The 13,390-nt window shown below is 40.7% G+C and overlaps 1 protein-coding gene across 4 annotated transcripts in view; it reads left to right on the top strand.

Moving 5' to 3' along the window:
- lrrc4ca (leucine rich repeat containing 4C, genome duplicate a) overlaps positions 1-12,997 on the top strand; it is a 2,071,324-nt gene extending 2,058,327 nt beyond the window's left edge. For all 4 annotated transcript variants that reach the window (XM_039744122.1, XM_039744130.1, XM_039744113.1 and 1 more), the window contains one exon: positions 10,443-12,997. In XM_039744122.1, the coding sequence (XP_039600056.1) occupies positions 10,497-12,416 (1,920 nt within the window). In that variant the 5' untranslated portion in view covers positions 10,443-10,496 and the 3' untranslated portion in view covers positions 12,417-12,997. The remainder of the gene's footprint in view (positions 1-10,442) is intronic.
- Positions 12,998-13,390: the final 393 nt, after the last annotated feature.

Below are 13,390 nucleotides of genomic sequence, written 5' to 3'. Positions count from 1 at the left end.
GAGTTGACTCTACAGTAAAATACAAATAAAAAGAGGGATAACCTTGGAGGTCAGTCATCACCCCGAAAGCAGATAGCAGACGTCACGTAGTATATGTGTAGCAAATTTCAGGTCAATAAGTCAAACGGTTTGCGAGCTACCAGGTGATTTAAAATCCTGGACAGACAAACGGACATCCACAGTAGCGTATTGTATATAAAGATCAGGAAATATAACTAAAATGTAACTATGAAAAAGACAAATTAAAATAATGGGATTTTAGCAGTTTTTTTTAAATGTTCAATCAATCAATCAATCAACATTTATTTATATAGCACATATTCATACAAAAAATGTAGCTCAAAGTGCTTTACAAAATGAAGAATAGAAAAATAGAAGACACAATAAAAAATAAACATAAGTCAACATTAATTAACATAGAATAAGAGTAAGGTCCAATGGCCAGGGTGGACAGAAAAAACAAAAAAAAACTCCAAAGGCTGGAGAAAAAATAAAATCTGTAGGGGTTCCAGACCAAGAGACCACCCAGTCCCCTCTGGGCAATCAACCTAACATAAGTCAAACAGTCCTCTTTGTATTTAGGGTTCTCATGGAAGGACCTGATGATGATGGTCACGTAGACTTCTGGCTTTCAGTCCATCAATGTTGGTGCATCAGGATGCTTTGAGTAGGTGGTGGTGGAGCAGGACGCCACCACAAAGAAACCGGGAAAAGAAACAGAAGAGAGAGTAGGGGTCAGTATGGATTTTAGAGCCACTGTGAATAGTTATTATGAAGAATTGAACATACAGAGTATCAGGATTAAGTTAAAGTGAAGTAATAAAAAGGCCATGTTAAAGTAATGTGTTTTCAGCCGTGTTTTAAACTGCTCTACTGTATCAGCCTGGCGAATTCCTATTGGCAGGCTATTCCAGATTTTAGGTGCATAACAGCAGAAGGCCGCCTCACCACTTCTTTTAAGTTTAGCTTTTGGGATTATAAGGAGACACTCATTTGAAGATCTAAGGTTACGATTTGGAATATAAGGTGTCAGACATTCTGATATATAAGATGGAGCGAGATTATTTAAGGCTTTATAAACCATAAGCAGTATTTTAAAGTCAATCCTGAATGACACAGGCAACCAGTGTAGTGGCATCAAAACTGGAGAAATGTGTTCGGATTTTCTTTTCCCAGTTAGGATTCTAGCAGCTGCATTCTGCACTCGTTGCAAGTGATTTATGTCTTTTTTGGGTAGTCCTGAGAGGAGTGCGTTACAGTAATCCAGTCGACTGAAAACAAAAGCGTGAATTAATTTCTCTGCATCTTTCAATGATATAAGAGGTCTAACTTTAGCTATGTTTCTTAAGTGAAAAAATGCTGTCCTAGTGGTCTGATGAATATGTGATTTAAAATTCAGATTACAGTCAACGGTTACCCCTAAATTTTTACTTCCGTCTTAACTTTTAATCCTAGTGCATCAAGTTTATTTCTGATAACCTCATTGAATCCATTATTGCCAATTACTAAAATTTCAGTTTTCTCTTTATTTAGTTTGAGAAAATTACTATTCATCCATTCAGAAATACCAGTAAGACATTGTGTTAGTGAATCGAGAGTCGGGTCATCAGGTGCTATAGATAAGTACAGCTGTGTGTCATCAGCATAGCTGTGGTAGCTCACGTTGTGCCCTGAGATAATCTGACCTAACGGAAGCATGTAGATTGAGAAGAGCAGCGGACCCAGGATAGAGCCTTGTGGACCACCATATCGGATATCATGTGTTCCATAGTACTAGCCTGGCTTATCTCTATTGGTAAAGTATTTCATATTTTAGGTGCATAGCAGCAAAAGGCCACCTCACCACTTATTTTTTAAGGTTGGCTTTTGGAATTACAAACAGGCCACCAATTAGAAGATCTACTTGGGGTGTAAGGGGGGGACTGGCATTCCAAAATATAAGACTGAGTGAGATTACTTAAGGTTTTATACACCATTAGTAGTATTTTAAAGTCAATTCGAAATGACACGGGTAACCAGTATAACGACGCTAAGACTGGTGTGATGTGCTCAGATTTTCTTTTTCTAGTTAAGATTTTGGTTGCTGCATTCTGCACTAAAACATCGGGAATGCTCCGGAAGACAGGTGGATTCTCCCAGATTGTTATAAATACGGCCTTGCAGATGATAATGTGAAGACAGGTGAAAGGACACCAGACAAGATGCTGGACGACGATTGGAAACATCATGAGAGTGGAACAGCCTGTCCTGTGAAGCAACTGCTGTTTTAATGGGGTGTCTTGCATGGTTTTTACAGCGCAGTTTGATTCTGCTAGAAGACCACTGTAACTCATTTGTGGTGTATAAATGAGAGGCAAACACCAAACATAAAAATTTGGGGAAACCATCCCAGTATACTTGAAAAGTCATTGGGTTAAGGCAATGGTCTTTATAGAACTGACAGGCAATGAAATATGGCAGATACACAGGGTGAGCCAAACAGAAGTACCACATTTCAAATGTCTATTCTACAAAAACGCTACAAGATAAATTACATTTCATGAAGACACAAGAAACAGTATATAAATAGAATTTTTTCACAGTGTTTTAAAAATGATGTCTTCAAAGTGGTGGCCATTATTAGCGATACACTCTTCGAGATAAATTCTGAATACTCGCATGACTCTTTTAGCCATTTCAAGGGGAACAGCGTCAATTTTGTGGCAAATAGCGTCCTTTAGGGCTTCAAGGTTTGGAGTTCATGTGTGTGTAGACCTTCAACCTGAGAAGAAGTTGCACGAAGAGAGATCAGGAGAATGTGAAGACCGTGCAGGGAGATCAGCTTCCCCAGAAACATCTCCCGTAAAACTTGCATGGACCTCCGCGCAGGGCATATGAGCTGTTCCTCCATCCTGTTGACACCAGGCATCCACCACATCCAGTTCTTCCAGTTGGGGCCACAAAAAGTTCTCCAGCATTTCAATGTAACGTTCCGAATTGACGGTGACCGTTGCTCCCCCACCTCCTCAAAAAAGTAATGGCCTACAATGCCAAATTCTGCAGTGGCGCACCAAACTGGAACACGTGTGCTCACTGTGCAGGGGTCTCTGATGAAGTTCATGAGGGTTGGTTGCAGCCGAATAGCGAAAGTTTTGCTTATTTACGCAACCATTCAAACGGAAATGTGCCTCGTTGCTGCACATGATGATGGCATCTTGATGAACGGTTTGCAGAATGTTCATGTGCATATCTCTACCGCTCTCCCAGTCTCTCTCAGTGAGTTCCTGCACTACCATCATTTTGTATTCATGGAAATTAAGGTCCCCATGCAAAATCTTCCTCATAGACGTTTTGGAGATGCCTACGGTAGAAGCGCACTGAACGTCTAGGAGACGGCAAAATCGATGCCCTAACAGCTTTGATGTGTTCAGGCATTCGTACGGTCCGAGGATGGCCAGGAGATTCTCTGTTCAGTGTTGTACAGTGTCTGTCTAAATTTAGCCTCCCACAGAAGAATTGTTGTCCAATTTGGGATGTCACCATTAAGGGGAATGCTTAGGTGTGTTCAGAAAGCGTGTTGCGTTGTGATGATGGATTTGTTGTTCTTGAAGAACGCTTCGACAGCTAAAGAACAGTGTGCACTGGACCAAGGCATGTAGCCGACTGAAAACTACAAGGGATCGCCTATCAAAGGACCCAAAAACCCACTCGGCTGCCTCCTCCTCGCGCAATGACCTTGAGAAAATGGGGTATATAGTTTAAAAAAAAACAACTTGTGACCGGAAACTGGAAATGACTTCATCGGGTGGTGTGGAAATCGCACCATTAGGAGGTGGGTTCTTCTGGTCTGCAAAGGGAGAAATAAGAGAAGCATCAGATGACAGTGCCAACCCCTGGTTCGGCGGAGAAACGCTGGTGTGACAAGTGTGACGTGTGTGACAAGTGAAATAAATGTGCCCTTTTTGGGCTTAATTCCTTTTTCGGTGAATGTCTCGGCCTTTCCATCTCGGTTCTTGTTACAATATTTATTTGGCTAAACAATTGATTTTAGTGATGTTTAAAATCTATTAATGGTATATAAAAAAATCCAAGCCTACAAAACATAATAAACTGCCAAACCCTCTACCTTCTTCTGTGTTAAGATAAAAGGTTCTCTTTCAGTCCTTCAGCGACACTAAATAATATGCTGCGCTTAATAATACGAGGGGTTTCCTTTTATAAAGACTGACGGAAACAAATGGGTATAATCTGCTTTAACCTGTTTAGCAATGTGAAAAGTAACACAAAATAAATCTCTATTTGTGACCTTCATAACAGCCAGCTGCCGTTATTTGTCCAAAATGCCCTCTCTGTTTCCCTCACGTATGCTTCACGGATTCGACAGATCAGCAACGTCATTTTTTTAAATTTAGCTGTAAGGCTGCAACTTCTAGTTAATGCTAAAAAAAAAAAAGAAAAATAGAAAATGCTCCGTCTATCTGATTAGAGAATGCTGGGATGCTATATAATTGATAAAAGATAACGGGGATGATAATCAGGAGGAACGATTTCTGCAATCACCGCGTTTCCAAGAAGAGCTGCGACTTGAGCAATGCACCGTGCTTCCAGTTAATAAAGGCGAGCCCTTGATAAAACTCCACTTTCTTGCTAATGAAATAGACTGCACTAGAGGAACACTTTAGTGTTTATGTACCTCAGATGGATTTACAGCCTAAGGTCACAGCAGCTGTGCTTTAGACTGAAACATTGCTTGGTGCGTGCGAAGACTTGGCTCGGTGTCCGGCAACAACTCATTTATCAGTTGTCCTCACAAAGGGTAAACTGTGCTGGATACGCCGCCTTCTCCTTTTTTTTTGATTTGTATCCGAAAATGTTCATAATTAGGGTTGGGACGAAATGTAAGCAATAAGTGGAAAAGGCAAAATGTAAAATGCAAGCATCAATTTGCAAGACAAAGAGAATGTAGAGAAATCGGCGGCTGAATTACACATTCTGCAATCAGGCTTTACTGTATAATGAGAGGACTGCTTATACAAAGAGCCTTTGAGACTTCATCAGAGGGAGGCAGATGAAAAAAAAAGAAGTAATGTGAGAGAAAAAAAAAAAAAAAAAAATGTTACTTTGGTAGTATTTCTGAATTTTAATTGGTATATTAAAAGAAATGTCCAGAATGATATTTACAAAGTCGGCAATCTGAAAAGATCATTTAATTCAAACAAATGTTACTCAGTCTTTGCACGGGTAGACAAAACGATGGTGAAGATTTTTTTGTTTTATTTGATATTACTTTGTTAATCCCCTGGGGGGAAATTGTCCTTTCACGTGACTTTTGGCAGGATTAGAGCGCAGGGTTAGCCATTATATAGCACCCCTGGAGCAATTTTGAGGTTTAGGGCCTTGCTAAACCGGCAACATTCCAGGTACTAGCACAGATCCTTAGCTTTGTACTTACTGGTTGCTGATCATCTAATACTTTGTAAGACACTTTTTGCCTCCCTGACATTATTTCATTGTTGCTCTGTGTATGAAAATGTCCCATGAAAATGTTCATGTCTGAGCTCTTCCTTCCGTTTCTTTGTCCTTGTAGCCGGGGGCGTTCATTTCTGGCTTTCATTCCAACCAATCTGTTAATTGAAGGTCGATGCGTGTTGTAAATCTACCTTGTCATTTAATCAGTTGGCTCATCCCAGCTATTTGTCAGCAATCTCAGAAATCAGAAATGATTTCCTTTTCAAACTGAGAAAGTAGAATACATCAGCCTTGACTTTTAGTGTATAGGAGCTGAATTGTAGCAGCACTTTTTTCTCTGTATTATCTGTGACATTTTGGATTTCATTATTCGGCATCCATGTAATTAAGGTATACACTCCCTGAGCAAATTATGAGGGCCGCTATGTACTGGGTAAGGTCTCTTTGCTGTCAAAGCAGCCTCAGTTCTTAATGACATGGCATAGTAGCCATACCTCATGCACGTCAGAAGCAGTCATTCGCCTGAAGCTAAGCATGTTTAGGCCTTGCCAGGTCTTGGATGGAAGACCAACCAGGAAAAGGTAGAGGTGCTGCTATAAGAGGTGTTGGAGAGCCAATCAGGGGGTGCTTACCCTGTGGTCAGAATATAGATCCCAATACACCAGTGCAGTGACAGGGACATTGAGAGAGAGAGAGGGGTTAGGAGCAGGTGCTGATACGGTGCATTGCCATGCCCACCACATGACAAACCAACTCAGGATCCCAGATTAGGACCCGAGTGCAGCCATGCAACAGGTGACACCTCTGCACCACACTAATTCAGATGGAATGGAACAGTAGGAGGTTTTTTATATTGGTTGGAGTGCCAGTTCTGACACCAACCCCAAGGTTTTTCCCTGCCATTTGAGTGAGAGAATTAAAGTGAAAAAGAAACGGAAACTTTTACATGTACAGTCTTACAAATGCACACCGTCTCTTACAGACACAAACCAAATGTATGTGTGTACTGTATAATAATAACAATAAGAGCAGCTCACTACTGAAAATGGCAAATATAAGAGACAGTCGGGATCAAACCGGTAGCCTCTTGATTACAAGTCAGCAAATCTTACCGCTACGCCACAGAAGCTGTTGTATTGTCCTTGAACCTTTTGTGAAAGTGTTTAGTTGATCTTTGGACTTCAGGCTTCACACATTGTATAGTTTATGCTTACATTTTGTAACATTTATTACTAAAATATGAAACCGTTTCTGTTTTAACAATATGTTTACAGAGATTATTGTAGAAACGGGACACACATGAAATGCATGTTTTTCAAATAACGATCTATTATTTCTACTCTAAAACTCCACTTCACTCCCAGATAATCAATCAAGGCATTTACTGGGAGAATTTTGTGCACGTTCTAAGTCCGTGGAGGGATGGAATAGCAGACTGCTTGCTGCTTGTTGTAATCAGCACATTTACAGGACAAAAGACGCTGACGGAGAGGTGCAAATGGATTTAAGGTGGGCTCTGGTAATTCTAGTGTTAAGGGCCTTGCTCAAGGGGCCCAACGAAGTAGATTGGGAGCATGGACTGATTCAGCACATTGCTGCACCCACCAAACAAAAAAAAACAAAAAAAAAAAAAACACTTCAGGATCCCAGTTTAGGGCCCAAGTGCAGCCATGCAATGCCTCAGCACCACACTCATTCAAATGGAGTGGAATAGTATGAGATTTCTTATAGTGTCTGGAGTGCCAATCCTGCCACAAACTCCCGAGTTTTCCCTGCAAGTATGAGGGCCTGTTTGGATGCTCATACCCAAGAATGTGCAAATGCTGGTTGTGGGTTTTGTTCAAGGGCACAATGGAGTGGAATTACTTTTGGTAATTATAGAAAAAAACTCAATCTAAATCTGTGAAGTAGTTCTCTCGTGAAAAGCAGACAGACAGAGAGACATTACATTTTATATATTATATATTAGTAAACCTTCAAAATAATGTGCAGTTAAAGTCTCAACAGCATTTCTGGAGCTTAGTAGAGCCAGATAACTATAAGAATCTTCACCAAGCAGCTCTGAAAATGTCTGCTTTGTTTGGGTCTCCATACCTCTGCGAGTCTGACGTGAACGTCATGAAGTCAAAGTTCAGAGCAAGACGGACAGACGAACATTTAAATGACTCCATAAGAGTGAACATCAGTGGCTCCTCTCCACCAGACACCTGCCTCTCTTGTTGACTCCGTGCAGTGCCGGTCATCTGACTAACTAAGAAACTCATCACACATGCAACTGGACACGTGAATAAAGTGACACAGTGGCATGTGACAAAATGACAAATGATTTGTGGATTTGGAATTGCATTGTTTTGTTTTGACAGCATTTATCTTTTAATTCAATAATGTGAGATCCACTAGAAAATGCATGCAGACATACAAAATACAGTTGCAGTTGAACACAATATTTTTGCAATGTTTTAATGCAAAATAAGCTATGAGAATAAACATTAGAAAACAGGAGTAGCTCTCGGCCATTTTCATTTTGTAAAAGTAGCTCTCGGGGAAAAAAGGTTGGAGATCCCTGCTATAGAGCCTCTGATCCCAGGAGATCAGCAGTTCCAGAAATACTCAGACTAACCCATCTGGCACCAACAATCATGCCACAGTCAGAATCACTGAGCTGACATTTTTGCCCCATTCTGTTGTTTGATGTGAACGTGTACTGAAGCTCCTGACCTGTGTCCGCAGGATTTTATGCATTGTGCTGCTGCCACAAGATTGGCTGTTTGGATAACTGCATGGATAAGCGGGTGCCGAAGGTGGACTGGCTCCCCATCTGTGGTGATTTTCCTGACTCATGTCTGCTGTAGCTGGGATTGGCTCTGGCCTCCTACGACCCTCAATTGGTCAAAACCAGTTTGAAGTGAATGGAGGCCTGAATGAATACTCCTTTTAAATGGTTAACTAACAACTTCTTCAGAGGCTTGAACTAATCTTATATTATGTGCATAACGTCTTTTTCTTTTTAAATATATTTAAGTGTATTTTGTCTTTAGAAATTGAAAAATTTATATTAAACTGGACTGTATGTCTGAGTTATTTGTTACCTGAAGCCTAATTCACCTGTATTGATTTGTGCTGAATAATTTAAATGTCATTTTTTGTTGAATTAAAAAAAAAACATTATGACTAATTTGCGGTTATAATTTGTCCAAATTTAGATAAGGTGCATTTCGCAAATAAAATTTACAGGTCTGCATGGTGTGGTTTCATGGCTCTTAAAGACACTTGGAGTAGCCAGGAATGGGACTCATACTGTATATCATAGTACTCGATGTGTGCCGATAAATATGCCAACTTTACCAGCACGTGGAACAGAAACATTCAGTCATGTCATGAACTGACTTAAATGGTTTTCATTTGCTTAGAAGTCTGAAATGCAAAGATCAGAATGTTACTGTAGGAGAATATTTAAGGTACTGTATGTTTATAGCACTTCTACTGCTGCCACTTCTACCACACCGTGGTACACTGTGCACTTCCCAGTGTTAATGATGACACTTCAGTTTGTATGCCATAAGCTTTTTAGTAATAACTCAAATAATTTGCAAATAGCTGGAATGCAATTATCTTTCCCATACAAAAAACTCTTTTGAATACCTAAGTGAGAGACTAAAAGGTTTTAATCACAGCTAAAAAAACTTGTTGACAGAGTAAAATTTTTGTACATTTTTTAAAGTAATTTACTTAATTAGACTTTCATTTTAATTCAGAAACTAATGTCCTTTGCATTGTAATGTAGTTCTGTCTAGCAATCCATCCATCATTTTATATATACAGTAATAATGGCTTTAAATATTATTCTGTCCATATGTAGAGTATATGGCATTTTTCATATCTATCTATCTATCTATCTATCTATCTATCTATCTATCTATTATATAGTGCCTTTCACATCTATCTATCTATCTATCTATTATATAGTGCCTTTCATATCTATCTATCTATCTATTATATAGTGCCTTTTATGTCTATCTATCTATCTGTTATATAGTGCCTTTTAAATCTGTCTATCTATCTATTATATAGTGTCTTTCATACCAGTCTATCTATCTATCTATCTATCTATCTATCTATCTATCTATCTATCTATCTATCTACAGTGAGACAATATCTTCCCTCTCCATATCTCCTCGATTGCATTTCCTAAAATCACTTTTCATGTAAAGCAGCTGCCTATCTTTGCGGTGTTCACGGGAGCTCGTAGTTCCACCTTCTTACAGGTATTTTCATTTGCCTGATAATTTTGAGCTGTTTGGCGACACCCCACATCCTTTTTTAAAGGGGTTAGGTTTGTCTCAGATGGTGTTTCTTGTTGGTGTACCATTGGCAGGTCATGAATTACCATCGTTAGGTGCAAGTGGGTGGTGATGGTTTTACGAGTGGGTTTAGCAATGCGCAGTATTTCTCACCCTTTGAATCTGCAAATGATTCATGAATGGTGAACCACCCCCTGCTTTTCCTTTCCTCCTCAGTTGACTTAGAGGGTCATTCTAAACATTCTAATAACCACTTCATTCAATTCGGGTTCACTTTTTAATTTTAATGTAACACACTGCTATTGTATAGCTAATGGTACTAAATTGGACATCATGAGACCCAACACTGGACCAGACTCCAGACTCGCAAATCAGGCCAACTCCATCACTTAGTCACATTGGGCCAGTTTTGACTAAATTCTTAACCTAACCTGCATGTCTTTATTATGTTTGTAACATTGGGAGTAGAAGACTCCTGGACATGGGGAGTTTGTGCAGAGACTAAGCACTCAGTGCCCAGTCCAGAATCTGAATTTAGGACTCCTAAGCTTCTGCTCCCACTGGACTCTGCATTGGAGTAAATGGCTCCAGAAAATGAAAGCGTGAGCTCTGGACACTTTTCAGTGCTCTTACTGATTATATTTTCTCATGTCATTGTCACTTTAATACAATCTGTCCCCTTTTCTTTTGCAGATTGCCCTAAACTACAGGATTCCAAAGAGAGGACCACCAGCCAATAAATTATGAATGTTGAACAAGATGATATCGCACCCGCAGCAGACGATGAGAGGTCCTAGGTGGAACAGGGCCCTTTCCAACCCTTTACTTGTCCTGCTGTTAGCCCTTCAACTGCTCGTTGTGGCGGGCCTGGTTCGAGCTCAGACCTGTCCTTCAGTGTGTTCGTGTAGCAATCAGTTCAGCAAGGTGATTTGTACCCGCCGAGGGCTAAGGGAAGTACCTGACGGAATCTCGACCAACACTCGGTACCTGAATTTGCAGGAGAATCAGATTCAGGTGATCAAAGTGGACAGTTTTAAGCATCTGCGCCACCTGGAGATTTTACAGCTCAGCAGGAACCACATTCGTAGCATTGAGATTGGGGCCTTTAATGGCCTGGCAAGCCTCAATACCTTGGAGCTGTTTGATAACCGACTAACTACGATCCCCAATGGGGCCTTTGAGTATCTCTCTAAGCTGAAAGAGTTGTGGTTAAGGAACAACCCCATTGAAAGCATCCCCTCGTATGCCTTCAACCGGGTTCCGTCGCTAAGGAGGCTTGATTTGGGGGAGCTGAAACGTCTATCCTACATCTCAGAAGGGGCGTTTGAGGGTCTTTCCAACCTCAGGTACCTGAATCTCGGAATGTGCAACCTGAAGGAAATTCCAAACCTTACTCCTCTGATAAAGTTGGACGAGTTAGAGCTTTCTGGAAACCAGCTTTCTATTATCCGTCCGGGATCCTTTCAACGGCTGACCCATCTTCAGAAGCTGTGGATGATGCACGCCCAGATACAGTCAATTGAGAGGAACTCTTTTGACGACTTACAGTCCTTGATAGAGCTGAATTTGGCTCATAACAACCTTACTTTGCTCCCACATGACCTTTTTACCCCTCTTCACCATCTGGAGAGAGTTCATCTGCACCACAATCCTTGGAACTGCAATTGTGATATCCTTTGGCTCAGTTGGTGGCTCAAAGAGATGGTGCCCGCGAACACTAGCTGTTGTGCACGTTGCCATTCACCATCCCTTCTTAAAGGGCGTTATATCGGAGAGCTGGACCAGAATTATTTTACCTGCTATGCTCCTGTTATTGTGGAGCCACCTGCTGATCTCAATTTGACAGAGGGCATGCCGGCAGAGCTTAAATGCCGAGCTTCCACTTCCTTGACTTCGGTTAGCTGGATCACACCTAATGGAACCATAATGACTCACGGGGCTTACAAGGTTCGCATTTCGGTCCTTAATGACGGGACGTTAAACTTCACCAACGTTACTGTGCAGGACACAGGGACGTACACCTGTATGGTAAGCAACTCGGCTGGAAACACCACGGCGTCGGCCACGCTCAATGTTTCTGCAACGGAAAACAGCACCTTTAGCTTCTTTACAACGGTTACGGTAGAAACCATTGAACCCCCCTATGATGAGGGTAGGACCACAGAGCAAAGCGTGGGGCCGACGGCCTCTAACGGCTGGGTAACGGCCTTTGCCACTACTCCGCTTACATCGAGGAGCACCAAGTCCACCGAGAAAACGTTTACGATTCCAGTAACGGAGGTCGATAATGGCAGTCTAAATGGACTGGATGAGGTCATGAAGACCACCAAGATCATCATTGGCTGCTTCGTGGCCATTACGCTGATGGCCGCCGTCATGCTAATTATTTTCTATAAGATGCGAAAACAGCACCACCGGCAAAACCACCATGCCCCAACCAGGACAATCGAGATAATAAACGTGGACGATGAAATCACGGGAGGCCCGGCCCTGGAGAGCCACCTGACTTTGCCCACACTGGAGCACGAACATCTCAACCACTATAACTCTTATAAGACTCCTTTTAACCACACAACCAACACAATCAATTCCTTACACAGCTCCGCGCATGAACCTTTGTTAATCCGGGCAAACTCAAAAGACAATGTTCAAGAGACCCAAATCTGATTTCTTTCATATTAATAATTACGCAATCAAAATAAATTAAAATAAGGACCTGCAGAAAATGAGACAGTTTATCAGTGACACCAACAACTAGGCTATGTCTACTGTTTCGAAAAGTGTCTTTACAAAACAAAGAGTTTATTTATTAAAAAAGAGAAAGAAAAAAATAAGAAAATTATTGTGATTAAAACAAGAACAAGTCATGCATTCTACAAAATGATCCCATTTTCGTAGCACTTGTTACTTTTTTCCTTTATTTTGGTTTTTTATTTCATTTTTTGGTTTCAATCCACCATTGGGAAATTGCGGTTTACAGAGAATTTGGTGCTTGTAAACTCTGTGTAAACCTTCTATTTCGACGGACATATTTAGGAACATACCTCAGGTTTATGCATACTTTACACTGTTTTAATCCAGTTTACATGATTTAGTTTGTTTCTGAAGAAAGTTAAGTGAAATGAAATGGAAAACTTTGAAATTTTTAAGAAAATGTGCCAAATGTTGGGGTGCTGTGTAGCCACTCCATCAATAAGTTGCCATTGTTATAGCTGATCTATTAGTGGGAGGGGTTATGGGGCGGGGCTGGGATGGGATGGGGCGGGGCTTTGTTTTTATTTAACTTTTGCAAAAAAAAGTGAACAACTTTACAAAAACACGAGAATCCCGAAATGCTTGCAAAGGTGGATTTTATTTTATATGTCAAATGTCATGTCAGATATCCTCAAGGCAAGATATTCAGCATTATGTTTGTAATATTTTAATTTTGCTTCTAACTAAATAAAAATAAAAAAATTGGAAATTTGGAATTTACAACACGTTAAAGGAGATTCCCTCGGGAATATGCTTCGTACCAAGAAACGAAACCCTTTTTGTACTTCTAAAGTCTGAAACGGGATGAAACGCAATGGTCGCCGGTTGACAAAGGTTTTCATTTGCGAATTGGTTTTTGATTTCAGCAGAAAGTACAGTGGAACGCT

Source organism: Polypterus senegalus, chromosome 1 (assembly GCF_016835505.1).
Source record: "Polypterus senegalus isolate Bchr_013 chromosome 1, ASM1683550v1, whole genome shotgun sequence".
NCBI lineage: Eukaryota > Metazoa > Chordata > Cladistia > Polypteriformes > Polypteridae > Polypterus > Polypterus senegalus.
This window is presented reverse-complemented; position numbering and strand designations above follow the sequence as displayed.